At 48.6% G+C, this 20,191-nt stretch overlaps 2 protein-coding genes across 2 annotated transcripts; both read left to right on the top strand.

The window, feature by feature from the left end:
- The first annotated feature begins 14,542 nt into the window (after window positions 1-14,542).
- LOC103641266 (uncharacterized) lies at window positions 14,543-15,074 on the top strand. Its single transcript, XM_008664625.3, has 2 exons — window positions 14,543-14,687; window positions 14,816-15,074. Exons 1-2 carry the CDS (start codon window positions 14,579-14,581, stop codon window positions 14,974-14,976), a joined length of 270 nt encoding a protein of 89 aa, XP_008662847.1. The 5' UTR covers window positions 14,543-14,578; the 3' UTR covers window positions 14,977-15,074.
- Window positions 15,075-19,387: 4,313 nt separating this feature from the next.
- LOC100278510 (uncharacterized) lies at window positions 19,388-19,990 on the top strand. The gene is made up of 2 exons (XM_020546147.1): window positions 19,388-19,567; window positions 19,701-19,990. The coding sequence occupies exons 1-2, from the start codon at window positions 19,459-19,461 to the stop codon at window positions 19,859-19,861; spliced, it is 270 nt and encodes an 89-aa protein (XP_020401736.1). The 5' UTR covers window positions 19,388-19,458; the 3' UTR covers window positions 19,862-19,990.
- Window positions 19,991-20,191: the final 201 nt, after the last annotated feature.

The following is a 20,191-nucleotide window of genomic DNA, read 5'->3' as shown; positions in this document are numbered from 1 at the left end:
GACCTCTAGGGAATCTTTGTAAAGGCTACGTAGTGATACCCTGCCGGACCACCTAGGAAGTGATCAATGGGGATTAGCTCTCCCCGGGCAGAAATGGAATCATGACTCGTGGGTAAAGTGTGCGACCTCTACAGAGGGTTAGAAACTGATATATCAGCCGTGCTCACGGTTATGAGCGGCCTTGGGATCCTCTTTGATTAGAGGTACTTGATCAGAGATGGTTGGTTTACAGATGATGATGATGATGGTTATGACTATGGTAATGGTAAGTGGTATTCTTTCCGTTTGGAAAGGGTACTTTGGGTTAATAACTTGGGTTAATGTTAAAACCTGGCTCTCAATTAATAATAATAATCGGACCAACTAAAAGCAACTGCTTGACCTTAACCCCAAATAAAGCTAGTCCACTACAGCCAAACGGGACATTTGCTGAGTACGTTGATGTGTACTCACCCTTGCTTTCACAAAACACCAGGTTGCCTTTGGTGCAATCTATGCTCAGGTAAAGAAGAAGGTGTCGAGGTGGATCTCCAGGAGTTCCAGGACTTCGACGAGTTCGAGGATTAGGCTAGCGACCTCCCCCAGTCAGCTGCCTGTGAAGGCCCTATCTTTACTGCGTTTCGCTTAGCACTTTGATTTACCCGTTGAGTTGATGACTATGTGGATGTCTATGACTCTGTGATGTAATAAGTTAATACCCTTTTATGTTATTATTCCAGCACTGTGCGATGATGTTCATTTATGTAATCGCTGTGTACGTGAGTTCTGATCCTGGCACGTACATAGTTCGCATTCGGTTTACCTTCCAAAACCGGGTGTGACATAAGTGGTATCAAAGCCGTGCTGACTGTAGGACCGTTGACCTAGAGTAGCATTGGTCGTTTTAAGGACTTCTTGACTGTTACTTCACCTCATCCTTGATTCTACTTCAAAATTTTAGTCATCTCGACTAATTCTATATTGTGCTCCTATATATCCCCTTGCCGAAAGTATTCTATTCGAGTATGGTCTATACTTTTCTCAATCCATTAGATCTGATCTCACTCTTGTGCTTGCGACATCTTTGTAGGTGCCCCTGACCATAGCCTTTTTGTCTTTTGAGATTCTTTCCTCTTCCACCATTAAATTGCTACCATTTGACCATCTCTATTCCCTGGGTATTGACATGCTCGTATCCCTAGATTCTTCAATACTCTTGTTTCAAATACTTACCTCTAAAAACTATGTTGCCTATTTAAATATTTTAGTTTATATACCCCTGACCTTCTTGTCTTTTGAGATCCCTTCCTATTTCGTCGTTAAGTCATTATCTTTCTACAATTTCTATTCCCTTGGTCTTAATATGCTCGTGTCCTTGGAGTCTTGCATACTCTCATGTTTTTATGTATGCTTATCTTCATACCCCAGTGTCTGTTTAAGACATTTTAGTTAACATGCCCTTTACCACACTTGTTTCTTAATGATCCATGAGCGGTCATTTTATTTTGCACATCCTTGGTGATCTCGTTGTTTCCTTGTAACTTCCTTGGGTAATGAATTTTTACTTCAACCCTTCTGATGGAACCATACCTATCTTACCCTTGATTACTCTCTCCACTTCGCCACTTCACGAGTCTTGCCTTAACTCTATCCTTGGTTATGCTTTCCACGATTATCTTCTTTACCCTTGTCACCTCTATATCTTACCTTGATGCTTATGTCATACATGTCCTTTAAAACCTTCTCTCTTCCATCTCAATTTTATAGTTGTATTTTACCTATTTTCCCTTGGTCGTATCATCTTCCTTGTCGCTTGTGAGTTTTCAACTCCATCCTTTGTTGTGCTTCTGTTGGGTACTACCTTTACTTTTCTCATCTCTTGATCCTACCTTGGTAATTACATTATGTTCGTTTTCTAAAATCTCCAATATCCTATCCTAGTTTGAGAGCGGTGTTTTACTTACCTCACCCTTGGCTATATCCTCTTCTTCGCCGCGTGTAAGCCTGGACGTAACTCCATCCTTTGTTGTACTCATACCACTGGCTCTTCAATGCCTCCACCTTTTCTCTCATTCCTTTGTCTGTTATCGCCTCTGACCCTTGCAATATTTATGTCTTCTACCTAAATTCTTACCTCGAGATTATCCTTTAAAAGCCTCCCCTTTCCTTCAACCCAGTTTGAGGCTGTGAGTTACCTATCTCTCCCTTGAATTCTTTTTACTCATTGTCACCTTACAAGTGTTGTCTTAACCCTCCTCGCTCTGGTTCGTTCCCTTTTCCTCTATCGCGTTGCAAGTCTTGTCTTAACTTGATCCTTTGGTGTGCTTTTGCCTGTTACCTCCTTTACCTTGGTAATCACTAGATCTTTCCATGATGCTTATCGTATGCCTACCTTTTGAATTATCATCTTTCCCATCTCGAATTGAGAATGGTATTTACCTACCCCACCCTTGGTTGCATTTTCTCCCTTGTACATCACAATCCTTGCTTTAACTCCATCCATATGGTGCCCGTGCCCCTACCCTACACGTATTGTTCTTCTCCTCCTCCTTCGACAACCTTAGAGAGTAGTTATTCCCTTTTCAAGAAAGACCACCATTTAATTAAAAGTTACGTATAGCAACGAGATGTTTGTTGTTATATGCTTGTGTTGTTTGTCTTTGTGTTAAGACTGATTTGCTTCTTCGTGATGAGTGTTGGTGTGTTGTGGCCCTTGGTCCGCAATGGAATTTGTTTACTAGGTGAGTCCCATAGAGTTAAGTAGTTGGGTTCTCCCCCTGCTCTCTCTAATCTGTCTATACTTACCTTTTCTCGCTATTCTTTCCTCTTACACTTGTCCATTTGGCAATCTCCAACTCCTCCAAATCAGTCAAGATCAAATTCGGCAACATCTTCACCAAGTGCATATCAACGCTCCTGTTAAGGGGGTTAGCCGCTAACCCCTATGAAGACAATGCGATCAACGTCAACCGACAAGATCAAAGTGGTGCAGCGAAAGCATGTGTGGGTCCTAACCCATAGGTCCAAGAGATCCTCAAGAAGTGTATCGCTTGGTCTTGAGCGTCTGAAGGTCAAAGCAACCAGTCCACAAGTTAAGCTTGCAGAGTCAAAGTCAACTCAAGAAAGCCGCGAACAACCAATGAACCAATCCCATTTTCTTGCTAGCCTCTTCTTGAATCTCGAGGGCGAGATTCTGTTAAGGGGGTTAGATTTGTAACACCCTGAATTTGGGGGTATAAAATTTCTTTTCTAATATCCACCAAATTCGGGTGTTACCCTTTCTTTTCCTTACTTTTCTTCTCTTTCTCCTAAATAATGGAGAGTTATTTTGCATTATTAGCGTAAGCTCTAGAGGTGATTTGATTGTTGCATTCATGCCATTGTATAAGTGAAACATGTGTCTGAGTCATGTTTATATACAACGTAGAAGTATTCAGCAGATTTTCACATTTTTTCCGAGTATTTTCCCTTTTCCAAAAATCAAAATTCATTTATTTGAGATACCTAAAAAATATTTTCTATAAACTCGAAACATATTATTTGTGTCTTTAGGTGCCTTAATCTCTAATTAATTTACTTTGGTCTTAACTCCAAAAAAATAAATCCCTAAATCTATTTTTCTTATCTCACGTGTGTGGCATGGAGGATTTTATTTTCTTTTCTTGCATGTCGTTCCTACATGCGATGGTGGTTGGAATCTCCAATTTTCTAGCAAACGTGGACGACCCACCCTCGCATGCAGCCGCTCGCCCGCACGCGCATGCAGCCCAGCCAGCATGCCCTGCCTCCCACACGCGCACTCGCGCAGACGCCTCAGCTCCCTACATGCATGCGCGAACTGCTCCATCCTCCCTCCGCCAAACGTGCCACGCCTGCACTACTCCACTTCTCCCTTCTCTCTCTCCCTCATCTCGCCTTTTTTTTCTCTGGCGCATACTCGCTGCGCCGTTCCCAGGGCTCTGCGTGCAGGTGTGCCGCGTCCACGCCGCTGGCTTGTGCTGCTCAGGCCTCTGCAGGCGCGTTTCGGCGATTGGAATGCCGCGCAGCCGATCGGACCAGCGCTGCTGCTAGCCCCGCCGCGACCATCTTCGTCGAGCTTCCGTCCGAGGTGAGATTCGTGCCTACCTTTATGTCCGCGCTCGCCGACGCTGTGTCAAGCCTCGCCCTCGCCTTTCGTGCGCCGATGCCGCGAGGAGAAGCTTCATCGCCATCCCTCGCCCCGCCATTGTTCGTGTCGCGTGGCCAGCGCAGTCCTGCCCGCGGTCTGCGCGGTCTGCGCATCACCCCGCTAGCCCAATCCTGACGCGAGCCCATGGCGCGGTCTACGTGTGCGACCCCGGCACATCCGGCTCGGCTAGCACAGCGCTCGTGCTCGGTCGGCATCCCTATGCGGCTCCTGCGTAGCAGCAGCCTCGCCATCCTTGTGCTTCGCCACGAGCTCGTCCGGCCGTCTGTCGTCGTCGCGGAGTGAGCATCGGCTACGCGTTAGTAATCTTGTTTCACCATGTCACACGTTTGAAATAATTAATTATACTTTTGTTTAACTAATGTTAATTAATTAGATCTTTTAATTAAACTAATTTATAGTAGTTAACTTACACTTTATAAATCATGTCAATGTAATTAATAGTAACTCAAACGTTTTGCCCTAATGTTCATTTAATATAAATGTGACTTTTATTTAGTTTATCTCGCGTATCGCACGCGCGATTTTGCACGTGGTTACGTGCTAATCCGCGTGTCGTTCGCGCTCATCGTTTACTCTGTTTCGTGCAGTCGCGCGCATTATTAAATCTGTTACGACCCCCTGTCGCGTTACGTTAATTTCATAACAATATCGTCAACATATTAATAATATTATATCATCATGTCACAAGTCTATGTTATTTAATTAGCTATTAATTCGATACTTATTAAAATGATCTTCTAATTAAAACTATGTTATAGTTTTTAACTCGCGCTTTTATAAATAAATGTTAACTTGATTAATACCAATTTAAACATTTTTCATTTAATACTTGTTTATTATAAACACATTATTTGTTAGCGATTATTACATGTCGCACGCATCGTCGCGTCGTCCGCGTGCTGTTCGTACGCGTTGTCACGCGTCGTTCGCGTGTGTCGCGCGTGCTATTCGCATGTGTTGTCACACGTTGTGTGCATGCGTCGCGTGTGCCATTTACACGTGTCGCTTGCCTTGCCGTGCGTCGTTAGCGTGTACCTCGCATGTCGATCCCGCGGGTCGAGCGGCGTCGGCTCGTGATAATAAATTGTTTTCGCTTATAATCACTCATGTTAATAAGTTAATTCTTCAGGTTATATATGTTAGATAATCAACTTAGGGTTTGCTCGACTAATATTTATTAGATTAATATTCCAATTAGATTAAATGGGTGGTGCTCCACTTGTGCTTTTATAATAAATATTGACATGACAAATATTAACTTAACTCCTTTCTATTTATTTAACATTTGTTTAGTATAAACGTGTCACCTATTTAGTTTTCTCACCTATCGTGTGTGCTGTTCCGCACGTGGTGGCGTGCTCGTTCGCGCTCGTCGCGCACTCCGTTTCGTGTGTCGCCAGCGTGCTATGTCGCGCGTGTCCACGCGTCGTTTGCACGCTGTAGTGTTATTTCGCTTGTCATAAATTCATCCCGCTTAGAATCCCTTGTGTTAATTAAATTACTTATTTATTTGACAGTTGTCAGTGTAACAGATTAATCAAACTAAATAGTAGATATTATTTATATTTGATATTGTCGAATTAAACATTATAGTTAATATCTGTTTAACATAAACGCGATAACTTCTCGACTGTAGCTTGACCGTCGTGTTTCTTATCCTCGCGTAACCGTAGAAGCGCTCTCTATTTTATATTGCTCTCGTTTCCATAATGTTTTATCTTGTATGGTGTAATGTTCTTATGCATATATATATATGTTTGTTTGCTTGTGTCTGTTTATCTTCGCTTTGCGTCGTGAATAGATTGTGATCTATTCCTGAGCTTCGAGGAATCGAAGATCAAGCGTTGGTGACCAAGTGATCGAACTCTTCGAGTTCTACGAGGATGAAGACCCTGAGCATCTGTTTGGTGAAGGCAAGTGTCCTCTGACCCATTATGTCCCATTTACTTTATAATACACTGTCCCGCATACTATGAACAACCTAAGGATTTACTAGCTTTCTATTTACCTTGTCCTTGATTTACCTTTTGGGTTACTATGGTTAGCTACATGCTAGCGCTTTACTTTAATCAATGAACATGATGAGATACAATGATGATACTATGATTTTATTCTGGATATGATGATATACTTGTGGCATTTAGGGGACTCGGGCTATTTCCCGAGTACCTCTCCGTAAGGACCTGTTCGTTGAGAGACCACCCGGGATAATAGTGCAACCATGAGGGTGAAATGGGATGCCCTTAGCTAATTAATTAGAGGAACTAGAGGTGTAGTTGCTTCGCCGTCGTGCCGTCAATGGGGTCCAGGCACAGTGCTTGCTCTGCCGAGGCTGAGTGCCGAGGTTCTTTCGTTTTGCTTTTGTTAGTCACCCTCCTGCGGGGAGAGGCACTGTGTTTATCAAACTGGAGAAACCTAACAGGCGGCTATGACCTCTAGGGAATCTTTGTAAAGGCTACGTAGTGATACCCTGCCGGACCACCTAGGAAGTGATCAATGGGGATTAGCTCTCCCCGGGCAGAAAGGGAATCATGACTCGTGGGTAAAGTGTGCGACCTCTGCAGAGGGTTAGAAACTGATATATCAGCCGTGCTCACGGTTATGAGCGGCCTTGGGATCCTCTTTGATTAGAGGTACTTGATCAGAGATGGTTAGTTTACAGATGATGATGATGATGGTTATGACTATGGTAATGGTAAGTGGTATTCTTTCCGTTTGGAAAGGGTACTTTGGGTTAATAACTTGGGTTAATGTTAAAACCTGGCTCTCAATTAATAATAATAATCGAACCAACTAAAAGCAACTGCTTGACCTTAACCCCAAATAAAGCTAGTCCACTACAGCCAAACGGGACATTTGCTGAGTACGTTGATGTGTACTCACCCTTGCTTTCACAAAACACCAGGTTGCCTTTGGTGCAATCTATGCTCAGGTAAAGAAGAAGGTGTCGAGGTGGATCTCCAGGAGTTCCAGGACTTCGACGAGTTCGAGGATTAGGCTAGCGACCTCCCCCAGTCAGCTGCCTGTGAAGGCCCTATCTTTACTGTGTTTCGCTTAGCACTTTGATTTACCCGTTGAGTTGATGACTATGTGGATGTCTATGACTCTGTGATGTAATAAGTTAATACCCTTTTATGTTATTATTCCAGCATTGTGCGATGATGTTCATTTATGTAATCGCTGTGTACGTGAGTTCTGATCCTGGCACGTACATAGTTCGCATTCGGTTTACCTTCCAAAACCGGGTGTGACACCCGAGCCCGAGAAGGCCTCGGCTCAGCCCGAGGCACCCTCGGCTCAGCCCGAGGTACCCTCGGCTCAGCCCGAGGCACCCTCGGCCCCCGAGGGTGAGGCACTGCGCGTCGAGGCGGAGCGGAGCGGGGTCACGCCTAATCGAAACTGGCAGACCCCGTACCTGCAATATCTCCACCAAGGAGAGCTACCCCTCGACCGAGCCGAAGCTCGGCGGTTGGCACGGCGCGCCAAGTCGTTCGTCTTGCTAGGGGACGGGAAGGAGCTCTACCACCGCAGCCCCTCAGGCATCCTCTAGCGATGCACATCCATCGCCGAAGGCCTGGAGCTCTTACAAGAAATACACTCGGGGGTTTGCGGCCATCACGCAGCGCCTCGAGCCTTTGTTGGAAACGCCTTCCGACAAGGTTTTTACTGGCCGACCGCGGTGGCCGACGCCACTAGAATTGTCCGCACCTGCAAAGGGTGTCAGTTCTATGCGAGGCAGACACACTTGCCCGCTCAGGCCCTGCAGACGATACCCATCACCTGGGCGTTTACTGTGTGGGGGCTGGACCTCGTCGGCCCCTTACAGAAGGCACCCGGGGGCTACACGCACCTGCTGGTCGCCATCGACAAATTCTCCAAGTGGATCGAGGTCCGACCCCTAAACAGCATCAGGTCCGAACAGGCGGTGGCGTTCTTCACCAACATCATCCATCGTTTTGGGGTCCCGAACTCCATCATCACTGACAACGGCACCCAGTTCACCGGCAGGAAGTTCCTGGACTTCTGCAAGGATCACCACATCCGGGTGGACTGGGCCACCGTGGCTCACCCCATGACGAATGGGCAAGTAGAGCGTGCCAACGGCATGATTCTGCAAGGGCTCAAGCCGCGGATCTACAACGACCTCAACAAGTTCGGCAAGCGATGGATGAAGGAGCTCCCCTCGGTGGTCTGGAGTCTGAGGACAACGCCGAGCCGAGCCACGGGCTTCACACCGTTCTTTCTAGTCTATGGGGCCGAGGCCATCTTGCTCACAGACTTAGAATACGGTTCCCCGAGGACGAGGGCCTACGACGACCAAAGCAATCGAGCTAACCGAGAAGACTCGCTGGACCAGCTGGAAGAGGCTCGGGACATGGCCTTAGTACACTCGGCGCGGTACCAGCAGTCCCTGCGACGCTACCACGCCCGAGGGGTTCGGTCCCGAGACCTCCAGGAGGGCGACTTGGTGCTTCGGCTGCGACAAGACGCCCGAGGGCGGCACAAGCTCACGCCTCCCTGGGAGGGGCCGTTCGTCATCGCCAAGGTTCTGAAGCCCGGGACGTACAAGCTGGCCAACAGTCAAGGCGAGGTCTACAGCAACGCTTGGAACATCCGACAGCTATGTCGCTTCTACCCTTAAGATGCTTTCAAGTCGTTCATACACCTCGTTCACACACGAAGTCTAACCATCAAGGAAGGGTCAGCCTTGCCTCGGCAAAGCCCGACCCTCCCTCGGGGGCTAGAAGGGGGGAACCCCCTCTGCGTCAAAATTTTCCTCAGAAAAGATCCTTTCTGCCAGAATGTCTTTCGTGCTTTTTGACTACTTCAAAAGTGGGATCCCGAAAACGACGGAGTACACGTAAGCAGCCAAGGCTGACCGAGCCGAGGGACTCCTACGCCTCTGGTATACGGATACCTCACTCATCACCTTCTGCGATAAGTAACTCACGTTCGGATAAGTGATTCCGCGGACCGAACAAGTCTTCACGCTCGAAAATTCTTCTGCCGAAACGATTTTTCGGGCCTTCTCGACTACATAGATAGCAGAATCCTACGGACGAGTAAGAGTACGCGTAAGCGGCAAGGCCGACCGAGCCGAGGGACTCCTACGCCTCCAGGATACGGATACCTCACTCATCACCTTCCGTGAAAAGTAACTCTCGCTCGGACAAACAATTCTGTCACCGACAAATAAGTCTAGATACTCGAAACAAGAGGAAAAGAAACGCAGCTTTACAACACGACGACACTGTGTTTGGGCCTCGGCGGCCGCAGAAAACATACGCACACTACAAGGTAAACCGATCCTGCAGGCTCGGACCTTGACGGAGGGGGAGCAGCAGCACCCTCGGCGTCAACTACACCTTCGGCAAAGTCCGACCGAGCCTCGGACGGCAACGCGGTCGGAGGATCTTCACTCCGAAGGACGACATCAGCACCACGCCCAGACCATCGCCGCCAGGGTCTTCTCCAGGAGTCCGGCCCGAGCAGACAGCTCAGCCGGCCACCCCGAAGCCTCAGCCAGCTGTCCCCCGAGGACATCAGCCCGGCTTGTGGCCTCGGCAACTCGACTCCGGCGCGGTCCCGCCAGTGGACGGCCCGGGCAGGCTCCGGTCGACAAAGTTTTCTTTTTGAGCCAACTCTGCCTCTGTCCATGCTGACACCGCTGCCTCCGGCGTCGGCTCATCGAAGAGCGGCCGAGGGTTCCTTTAACTAAGCAAGAGAAGCCTCGGGCAGCAAGGCCGACTGAGCCGAGGGACTCCTACGCCTCCGGGATACGGATACCTCACTCGTCACCTTCGCACGAGGCAACTCACGCTTGGTTGAGCGGTTCAGTTAGCCGACAGGCGAGTCCTAGTGCTCGAAGTAAGGAAAAAACACGGCTCCGTGCCGAAAATACATACATGTTCAGGCCCCGACAGCCACAATGAACAGACGCCAGCACTCAAGGTGCCATTACAAACGGAACTCCGGTTCCACCTCCACAGGTACGAACAACCCCTCACGATTGGAGGGCCTGCGGAGCAACAGAAGGCCGACGGATGGCTCACCGCCGCCCGCTCCGGCAGCGACGACGACGACTTCTGCTCCGAGCGGCCGAACAGCAGCAGCGATGACCTCAGGGCGGATGCTGCTGCCATAAGGCCCTCGCCCACGTCCCCACTCGAGGGGCAAGGACGAGCAGAAGGCCATAGAGTTGGAGGTCAGTCCGCGGGCGGCACCGACTATCTCGTCGGCGGAGAAACCTCTTCCGGCTACCGCGGCAGAAGGTGGCACCGGAAGCAGCGCCGAAGCCGTTCGGACCGGAGAGCCGGACACGCGGCAGCTGCTGGCGCCACGAACGGCGAACGCCCTTCCCCCCGATCGCTGAGGGAAGGAGCGGGCCGCTGCCCGCGCAGAGACCAACCCCAACTCGGCACACTCCCCTCCCCAGCACTGATGATGAACATCCTTGAAGCTGAGGGAGGGGCAGAGGCTGCAGCCCGGCTTGCTTCTCCCCACCCAGGAGCTGGTGGTCACCGTCTTGGGTGACCGCCAGCGAGGGGATGCGGCCGGGCTGCCTGATGAAAATCCTTGAAGCCGAACGATGGCTGAAAGGTACCAACTTCCGCGAAATTGCGTTCCTCCAACGACAAGGCGGAAGGACTGCGAGTGTTCCCCATCCGGGGGCTCGGGAGGTGGAAAGACGCGATGCATAAGGGGAGCGCGAAGACATGGTTGCCTTCCAAGGGGGTCACCCTCCTTTTAAAGGCAACTCTCCCCACTTGCGTCCTCAGCCATCGCAGGCTGAGTCCTCTCCAACACGCTCCAAGGTCCTCCCCTATGACACGGGGGCTAGGTCCCACGCGTCATGCAAGCTGGCCCAAGGCAGAAGAAGCCAAACCGCCGCACGCGGTGCGCGCAACTGCCCAGCGGTTACGAGCATTCCTCCACTTTCGCCCAGACCAGTGGGTGAAAGGGCGGACCGCCATGCAGGCGGTATGCAACCGCACCAAGGGGGCGCACCCTTTCGACTTCAACGCGTCCAGCATGGTGGCCCGGGCCCACACGTCATGTAACCGGTGCGCCGGTTGCTACGTGCAAGAAACCGCACCGCCACTCGCGCCACTACCGTGCCTCCTCGACTGCGGAACCAGTACCGCGACTCGAGGCAACCCTGCGCACGACCCAACAGTGCCAACCAGGCACATCGGTCACGGGTCAGTCAGTCGCAGGAGAAGGCGTGACGGTCGATACGGCTAGAAATGGGCCGACAGTAATGGCAGTGGCAGGTGAGCGGAAGCAGCGGTCAAGTCGTCACCCAAGCTCACGTCCCCTCCTGGGACAGCGAGAGAACCCTCTCCCATGGCGTGAAGACGGCGCGCCCGTGTTCCGTTCCTCGAACGGCTCGCGCACGCGCAACGGCTGCCCCGCGAACCACTCGTCCTATCGCATTAACTCTGCGGCAGGACAGGCGGCGCCTTTGACCGGAGAAGCGGGCGACGTTTCGCCTTCGCCATAATGACCGTGTCAAAAAAGGTGCGCCACGTCATTCGATTTCGTATCCTTTTCCTTTTCCTCTTTCTCTCTCTTACAACAGGGACCGGGAAAGGGGATACCCCGAAAGGGATCCTTCACCACGAAGGAAACGGGCCCCGAGCCCCCCTACTGATCAGAGGTTCGAAGGCTGGCCCCTCGGAGGGGTTCAACAGCCGCCTCAGAGTGCTCAAGCTCCGCGCCCACTACTGGTCAGAGGTTCGAAGGCTGGCCCCTCGGAAGGGTTCAACGGCCGCCTTAGGCCACTCGGGCTCCGCGCCCACTACTGATCAGGGGTTCGTAGGCTGGCCCTCGAAGGGTTCACAGCCGCCTCAGACGCAGAGCGAGGGATGACCCTGGGTACGTTCGATACATAACCAAGGCTCGGGCTACGCTCTCGAGGTACCCTAGGACATTTCCGAGACCAACGGGAACGATTTTTGTAACAGAATCCCATCAGAGGGAGGCATCGAGCCCTCGGACCCCATCAAAAGGGGACCGGGTCCGGCAAATCACCCGTAGGTACTTTTGGAGCGCGCCTCTGGGCCACTAGCCGACCCCTAACAAATGGGGCACGGGCGTCCACTCGGATTAGCCGTTAGCAGCTCACTGGAGACACCATGTTCGGCGCCCTCCGAGGGCAACATGGCGCTTTTCCCCCCTCCTCCTTGCGGAAAGGCGACGCAGGGGCGTATGTAAAAATATCGAGTCTGTCCTTGACCGTCCTCTCGCTCTGTGCGGAGGCTCGGGGGCTGCTCTCGCAAACCCAGCTCCGGCCAAACCGTTGATAGCGTCAACATACCAGCCCGATAACTTGGGACCCGACTGTACACCCGGGCTACGGCCAGCTCGCATGAGGGAACAACCAGACCGGCCGAAGCATCGCGAAACGCATTAAGACCTCAAAGGAGTCAAACCACTCCTCCGAGGCCTCAGGGGCTACACCCGGCGGGTGCGCTCGCGCGCACCCACCGGAACAAAATGCAACCGAGAAAGGCCGGTCCCCTTGCAAAAAAAGTGCGACAAAAGCCTCCAAGCGAGTATTAACACTCCCTTCGAGGCTCGGGGGCTACTGTCGGGGACCATAATTAGGGGTACCCCCAAGACTCCTAATCTCAGCTGGTAACCCCCATCAGCACAAAGCTGCAAAGGCCTAATGGGTGCGATTAGGCCAATGCTCGGTCCACTCAAGGGACACGATCTCGCCTCGCCCGAGCCCAGCCTCGGGTAAGCGCAGCCGACCCCGGAGGATTCACGTCTCGCCCGAGGGCCCCCTCAAGCAACGGACACAACTTCGGCTCGCCCGAGGCCCAGTCTTCGCCAAGAAGCAACCTTGGCCAAATCGCCACGACGACCGACCGTATCGCAGGAGCATTTAATGCAAAGATGGCCTAACACCTTATCCTGACGCGCGCCCTTCAGTCGGCTGAGCCAAAGTGACCGCAGTCACTTCGCCGCTCCACTGACCGGTCTGACAAGAAGACAGCGCCGCCCGCGTCGCTCCGACTGCTGTGCCACTCGACAGAGTGAGGCTGACAGCGGCCAAGTCCGGCCTCGGGCACCATAGGAAGCTCCGCCTCGCCCGACCCTGGGCTCGGACTCGGGCTCGGCCCCGGAAGACGACGAACTCCGCCTCGCCCGACCCAGGGCTCGGACACGGGCTCGGCCCCGGAAGACGACGAACTCCACCTCGCCCGACCCAGGGCTCGGACTCGGGCTCGGCCCTGGAAGACGACGAACTCCGCCTCGCCCGACCCTTGGGCTCGGACTCGGCCTCGGCCTCAGCCGACGGTCTCCGTCTCGCCCGACCCAAGGGCTCGGACTCGACCTCGACCTCGGAAGACAGACTCGACCTCGACCTCGGAGGAGCCTCTGCCTCGCCCTACCCAGGGCTCGGACCGACCACGTCACAGGAGGGGCCATCATTACCCTACCCTTAGCTAGCTCTGGCTACGGGGAACAAGACCGGCGTCACATCTGGCTCGCCCCGGTAAAACAAATAATGATGGCGCCCCACATGCTCCGTGACGACGGCGGCTCTCAGCCCCCTTACGGAAGCAAGGATACGTCAGCAAGGACTCGACGACCCCGACAGTTGTCCTTCCGCAAGGCTCCAGCGCTCCTCCGACGGCCACGACATCACACGAACAGGGTGCCAAAACCTCTCCGGCTGCCACGACGGCATGTACTCAGGGCACTAGCTCCTCTCTGCTAGACACGTTAGCACACTGCTACATCTCCCAATTGTACACCTGGACCCTCTCCTTACGCCTATAAAAGGAAGGTCCAGGGCCCTCTTACAGAGGGTTGGCCGCGCGGGGAAGGACGGTACGGCGCGCGCATAGGCCTCTCGCTCCCTCCCGCGCGGACACTTGTAACCCCCTACTGCAAGCGCACCCGACCTGGGCGCGGGACAAACACGAAGGCCGTGGGTTTCCCCTTTCACGCCTGTCTCCCTCCGGCTTTTCCCCCCTTCGCGCTCCGTCTCGCGCCGACCCATCTGGGCTGGGGCACGCGGCGATAATTTACTCGTCGGTCGAGGGACCCCCCGGGGTCGAAACGCCGACATAAGCCGTCGCAACGCACGGGCAACCGACTAGTGTCAATTGATACAAGGGTGTGCCTTTTATTGAGACAACTTAACCCTTAGGCAAATATCCTAACCGAAGCTATCTTATCTATCCTAATCTTATCTCTAACTAATTCTATCCTAATGGATATGCGCAGTCCAATAGACCCAATCTAGCTAGCCCCATCAACAGCCCATAACACAATATAGCAGCAGCAAAGAGATGTGATGGCCATAATTAATTCTTTGCCATGTTTGCTTAGGCCACCTACCTCTATATAAGCATGGGCGTTGAAGCAATCGAATAACCAATCTCACATCCCATGGCGCTTCTCAAGAGTAATGACACTAGGGCTCTCTTCCTGATGGCCATCGTGGTCATGGCCATGGCCATCGTGTTGACACCCTGCCCTGTGCACGGACGAAATGATGGTAGCTATACATGTGCATCATGCCCACTCTAACCATATTTATTTAGTTTCTAAAAGATTGTATGCATTGGATATTGGTATTGTCATTATTGACTAGTTTTTTTTATTTCAAAAAAAACTTTTGTGTAGAGAGGTGCACGCATATGCCGGGGTGCACTATCAGCCGTTGCCTCAGCCAGTGCAAGCAGTGGGGGTATGCCAACCCTGTGATAAACTGCTGGAACACACCACCGAATACAGTTTTGGACACATGCTGCTGCTTTAGTAATGCTGCTAGAAAATTGGCTTGATTTTATCACTGACAGCTCTAGCTGTTGGATCTTGACTGAACAATCCAAATATATCAAAATAATTTGAATGGAAATCCTTGTTTTAAAGTTCCAAATAACCTCAAGCTCTAAGGCTCTATTTGGAAGCTTAGTATTTTTTATACAGTTTCGAAGCAATACTATGGTGTTCGATGGTACTGCGGTATTGGAAACTAACAGTTATTTGGTTGGTAATATCAATATTAAATTTGAAATACCATGGTCTATCTTAAAACTGTGGTATTTTAGAGTTTGAAAAACATGACTCAGGACATTAGTTTTCTTCTGTTTCATCCATTCATCGTTCGTCCTCCTGTCGCCTTCCCGTCTCTTCAAGCCATGTGTCCCTTGCCCACCCCGACGTTGTCACCCTGTGCAATCGAAATCTCGTGGCACTATCACTCCGCTCTATCATGGCCAACCCTACCCCCAGCGCATGCTGCAACAACCGCTCCACCTCCCCACACGCCACCTCAACTCATGTGTTGTCGAGCTACCGCCACCGATTGCCTTGACGCTGTGTCATTGATCGCCTTGACGCCGCTCTAGTAGGGATGGCAATGGTAAAGATTACCCACATATCCGCGGGCACACCCTATAGGGTGCGGGTTTAGATTTGGGTTTATACTCGCGGGTAAGGGTACGGGTTTAAATTTGTACCAAATAGGTTTATCTTCGCGGGTATAAAATGTTTGAACCCGTACCTGTATACCCGCGAACCCGATATATATATATATATATATATATATATATATATATATATATATATATATATATATATATATATATATATATATATATATATATATATATATATATATATATATATATATATATATATAAGCTCGGTCTCATCAGCAAATCCCCAATCCAGTTCCCGCACATACTGTGCTTGTTTCTAAGCAAACTGTATGTGTTAGGAAATAGTATGATTGTTTGTAAGGATTCCTATTTGGAACTGAAGTTGTTGTATGCTTGTTGTATGGAACTATTTGGAAATTGCATGTGTTTGAAATCATTGCTTGTTATATGGAACTGGATGAATTGTTTGCTAGTAGATGCTTGGCGGGCACGCGGGTTTGCTCGCGGGTCTATTGCACCCGTGGATGTGCCCATGGGTCTGTTGCGCCCGTGGGTGGCGGGTGCGGATGTTATACAGTACCTGACACGGGTTGCGGGCACGGGTACGGGTTTGCTATTTTCTGGCGGGTATGGGTTTATGAAACCAATACCCACGGATTTTGTACCTGTTGCCATCCCTACACTCTAGTTGGCGACGGGAGTGGGGTCGGCGATGGGAGACGACGCCGGCATGTAGGAGTGGGGCCGCTAGCGGTGAAAATGGGGTCAGCGATGAGAGGCGCCAGCAAGGGGGAGCGATCCATACGTTGGTTTTCCAATGTAACCAAACAGGCCCCATCTTTAAGCAATATTCTGAATACTGTAAACTATCTATCTCAAAACTATAGTATATAAAATTGTACTATCAAACATGCTCTAAAAATGAACAACCTCAAATAGTGGAATGACGTGTTATTGCTTAAAGAATGTTGTTCAAACTACTGATCATGTTCATTTTTCTTTATTTTGGACGTGGAACAAATATGGATACCCCATGCATAATTCATAAACATAAATGACCTTTTAAAACATGATTAACCCTGACCATGTAGTAGCAACAAGAAGACCACCATCCCACGTTTGGTGAGATGATGAATAGAATAGAGAGATTGGAATAAGCACACCGTAAGGAAAATAGACTACGACCTATTTGCTTAGTGATTTTAGTTTTTATGATCAATATAACCCTTTGTACTAATGTGTTTGCTAGTGTTTGTATTTATAGTTCAAATGATACAGAGTGGACTTGGATCGAGACATTGAGGGAGCAGCACCTCAAAGAAGATATTAGAAGACACATTGAAGACTTACCAACATCATGCAAGAGTCCAAGGCACAAGATAACAAAAGCCTAAGGAACTCAAAGAAACAGAAAATCAGATTGTACAGAGGAGCACCAGACTAATCCAATGTACAACGGTGGCACATCGGACCTGAGTGTTGGCCTATGTGCATCGAACCAGGTCCGATGAGCATCAGACGAGTCACTGGACCCAGAGAGGATGCAAAATGAACCCGAGCCTCGTGGCACACCGGACCCCAGAGACTGAATAATTGGCAACAATTAGCTCTAGCGAGCATCTGACATGGTAGGCACCGGACAGGTCTTGTATACAATATTGGCACACTGGACCTCTGGTGTGTATGTCACCGGTTTCAGAAGGTAAACTGAATGCAAACTATGTACATGCCAGGATCCAAATCACGTATGCAATAGTTACATAAATGTAATACCATTGCACAATGCTCAAATAATAAAGAGTAATAAATTATTACAGACCTTTGTCTTAAACATCTAATAGTTCAACAAACTTAGGAAAAAAATGTAAGCTAAGATAACTAAACACGCCACAGGCATCTAACTAGAGGAGATCACTGGCCTAATCTTCGAACTCATCGAAGTATTGGAACTCTTAGAGATCTGCTCCTTCAGCTTTTCTTCACCTGAGCAATGGTTGCACAAGGGCAACCTAGTGTTGTATGAAAGCAAGGGTGAGTACACAACGTACTCAACAAGTGCCCCGTTTTCCTAAAGTGGACTAGTTTTATCTGAGGTTAGTCTCACAACAGTTGCTTTTCGTTAATCAGGTAATTATTATTAGCATAAGCCAAGTTTTAGCATTATCCTAAGATTATCAACCCATGAAACACATCCTCATCGGGGAACATCATTACCATTTTCCTAACCAATCCATAACTAAAACCATAATATCTCTAATCAATGAGGCTCCCAAGGCCACTCTTAACTGTGAACGCGGATGATATATCAATTTTTGATTAACCCTCTATAGAGATTGCACACTTTACCCATGAGTCGTGATCCCCTTTCTACTCGAGATCATGGATCCCCATTTGATCACTTCCAAGGTGAACTGGCAGGGTTTCACTATAAAAATTTTACAAATATCTTCAAAGGTATATCTATCTGTTAGGTTTTCTAGTTCCATAGTATAATACTCATCTCTAAGGTGGTGACTAACAAAAACCAAACAAATAAATATTAGCATTCACCCTTGGCAGAGCGAGTATTATGCCCTAGGCCCTATTGATGGCATGATGAAAAGCAAACAACACCTTAGGTTCCTCTAATTAATCAGCTTAGGACGTCTTGTGCCACGCTCATCACTAAATTGTTTTTCCGAGTGGTCACTCAACGAACCGGTCCTTACGATGAAGCACTTGGAAAACAGCCCAAACCTTTAGGTTACCATAAATCCATAAAAACCATTGGAACATTGTATCATAATATCATCATCTCATTATGTTCGTTTATTATGTTTAAGCACTAGCATTAAAGTTAAACAATACAACCCAAACCCATGGATAAATAAGGATAGGGAAAACAGAAAACTAGTCACCCTTAGGTCAATCATGTTGTGCGAGAAAGTAAATTCTCATGTGAAATAAGACATAAATAAGAGGCCACTTGTATTCGACAAATGGATGCTCAATGCCTTCACTTGAACTCCTTTGGGTTCCAAGAACTAATCGTTATATGTGCGATTACAAACCTGCATTCAATAGACTATAAAAGAAAAAGAACAATAGACTATGGAAAATATTATTAAAACACACAACACAGGGATAGGGCTCGCTGCTACGGTTACACGAGAAAAAGAACCGTGAAAAATGGAGTTACGGTTGAAAAATACAACTTTTGAAATATTTGCATGATTAAACACGAAAAAATATGTTCTAAGTTAGTTTTAATTAATATAAATCATGTGTGAAAGATATTTCAGAGAAACATCTAATTTAACTTTAATCCGAATTATAATTTAGTTCGAAACCACATTTAAAACTAGTTAAATTATATTTATAAACGGACCAGATTAAAACCCTACATTAGCTTTGATTAGAAAACTAATCTGATAATCATTAGGTAAGCAAATATTTAATCATTTATTTAAAACATGCGACACAATGCAACGGCATTATTAACGCGTAGACAACTTTAATGAGAAGTTAACACAACTTGAACAGAATAAAAACGGATGCTTAACACCTTAACAACGATGCCTAAAATAAACCCCAACCAATCGGTGATCTCATGGTAAAGACCAGGGGCAAATAATTACTGCTAAAGGTAAGTTTCGAGATTTTGGAGTTGATAAATGACCCGTAATGATGAGGCGTATGGGTTATGGTAAGGATCCGGTACTAAGAGGCAAGTTTTTATTGCATTGGAATCGAGTTATATAAACCAGGAAAACAATATATATAGCAGCAGTAAAGAGGTGTAATGGCCAGAATTAATTCTTTGCCATGTTTGCTTAGGCCACCTACCTCTATATATAAACATGGCCATACGTTGAGCAGTCAAACAACATCAATCTCGCATCCATGGCGCTTCTCAAGAGTCAAGATAATAGGGCTCTCTTCTTGTTGGCGATGGTGGTCGTGGCCATGGCCATCGTGTTGGCACCCTGCCCTGCGCACGGAGGAGACGATGGTATGTATATATATACGTGCATCCTGCCCACTCTAACCATATTTTATCTATTTACTTTCTAAAGGATTGGATTGTATGCGCATTGGATTTTGGCATGATCATTATTATTGACTTAGTTTTTTTTTGTGTGTAGAGAGGTGCACGCATATGCCGGGGTGCAACATCAGCCGTTGCCGGAGCCAGTGCAAGCAGTGGGGGTACGCCAACCCTGTGATAAACTGCTGGAACACGCCACCGAACACGGAGTTGGACACATGCTGCTGCTTCAGTAACGCTGCAAGAAAATTGGCTTGATTTTTAGCGCTAGCTGTCAACTCCATGTGTGCTGGAGCTTGTTGACTGATCGCGATCCAAATGTATCAGAATAAAATTTGAATGGAAATCCTTGTTTTAAAGTTCCGAATATAATTGCCTCGAGCTCTGTCTAAAGGGTGGCATCCTCAAATAATGGTATGACGTGTTATTATTACCTAAAGAATGGTGGTCATTTTTTTTATTCTGGACCCAATCGATGAATAATAATCATTTAAACATGATTATCCTTGATCAAGTAGGATGTAGGACGACACGAATATAGTAGAGAGATTGGAATCAGCTGGTGGATCAGGCAACCTTGCACGCAAA

Source organism: Zea mays, chromosome 10 (genome assembly GCF_902167145.1).
Source record: "Zea mays cultivar B73 chromosome 10, Zm-B73-REFERENCE-NAM-5.0, whole genome shotgun sequence".
Lineage (NCBI taxonomy): Eukaryota > Viridiplantae > Streptophyta > Magnoliopsida > Poales > Poaceae > Zea > Zea mays.
This window is presented reverse-complemented; position numbering and strand designations above follow the sequence as displayed.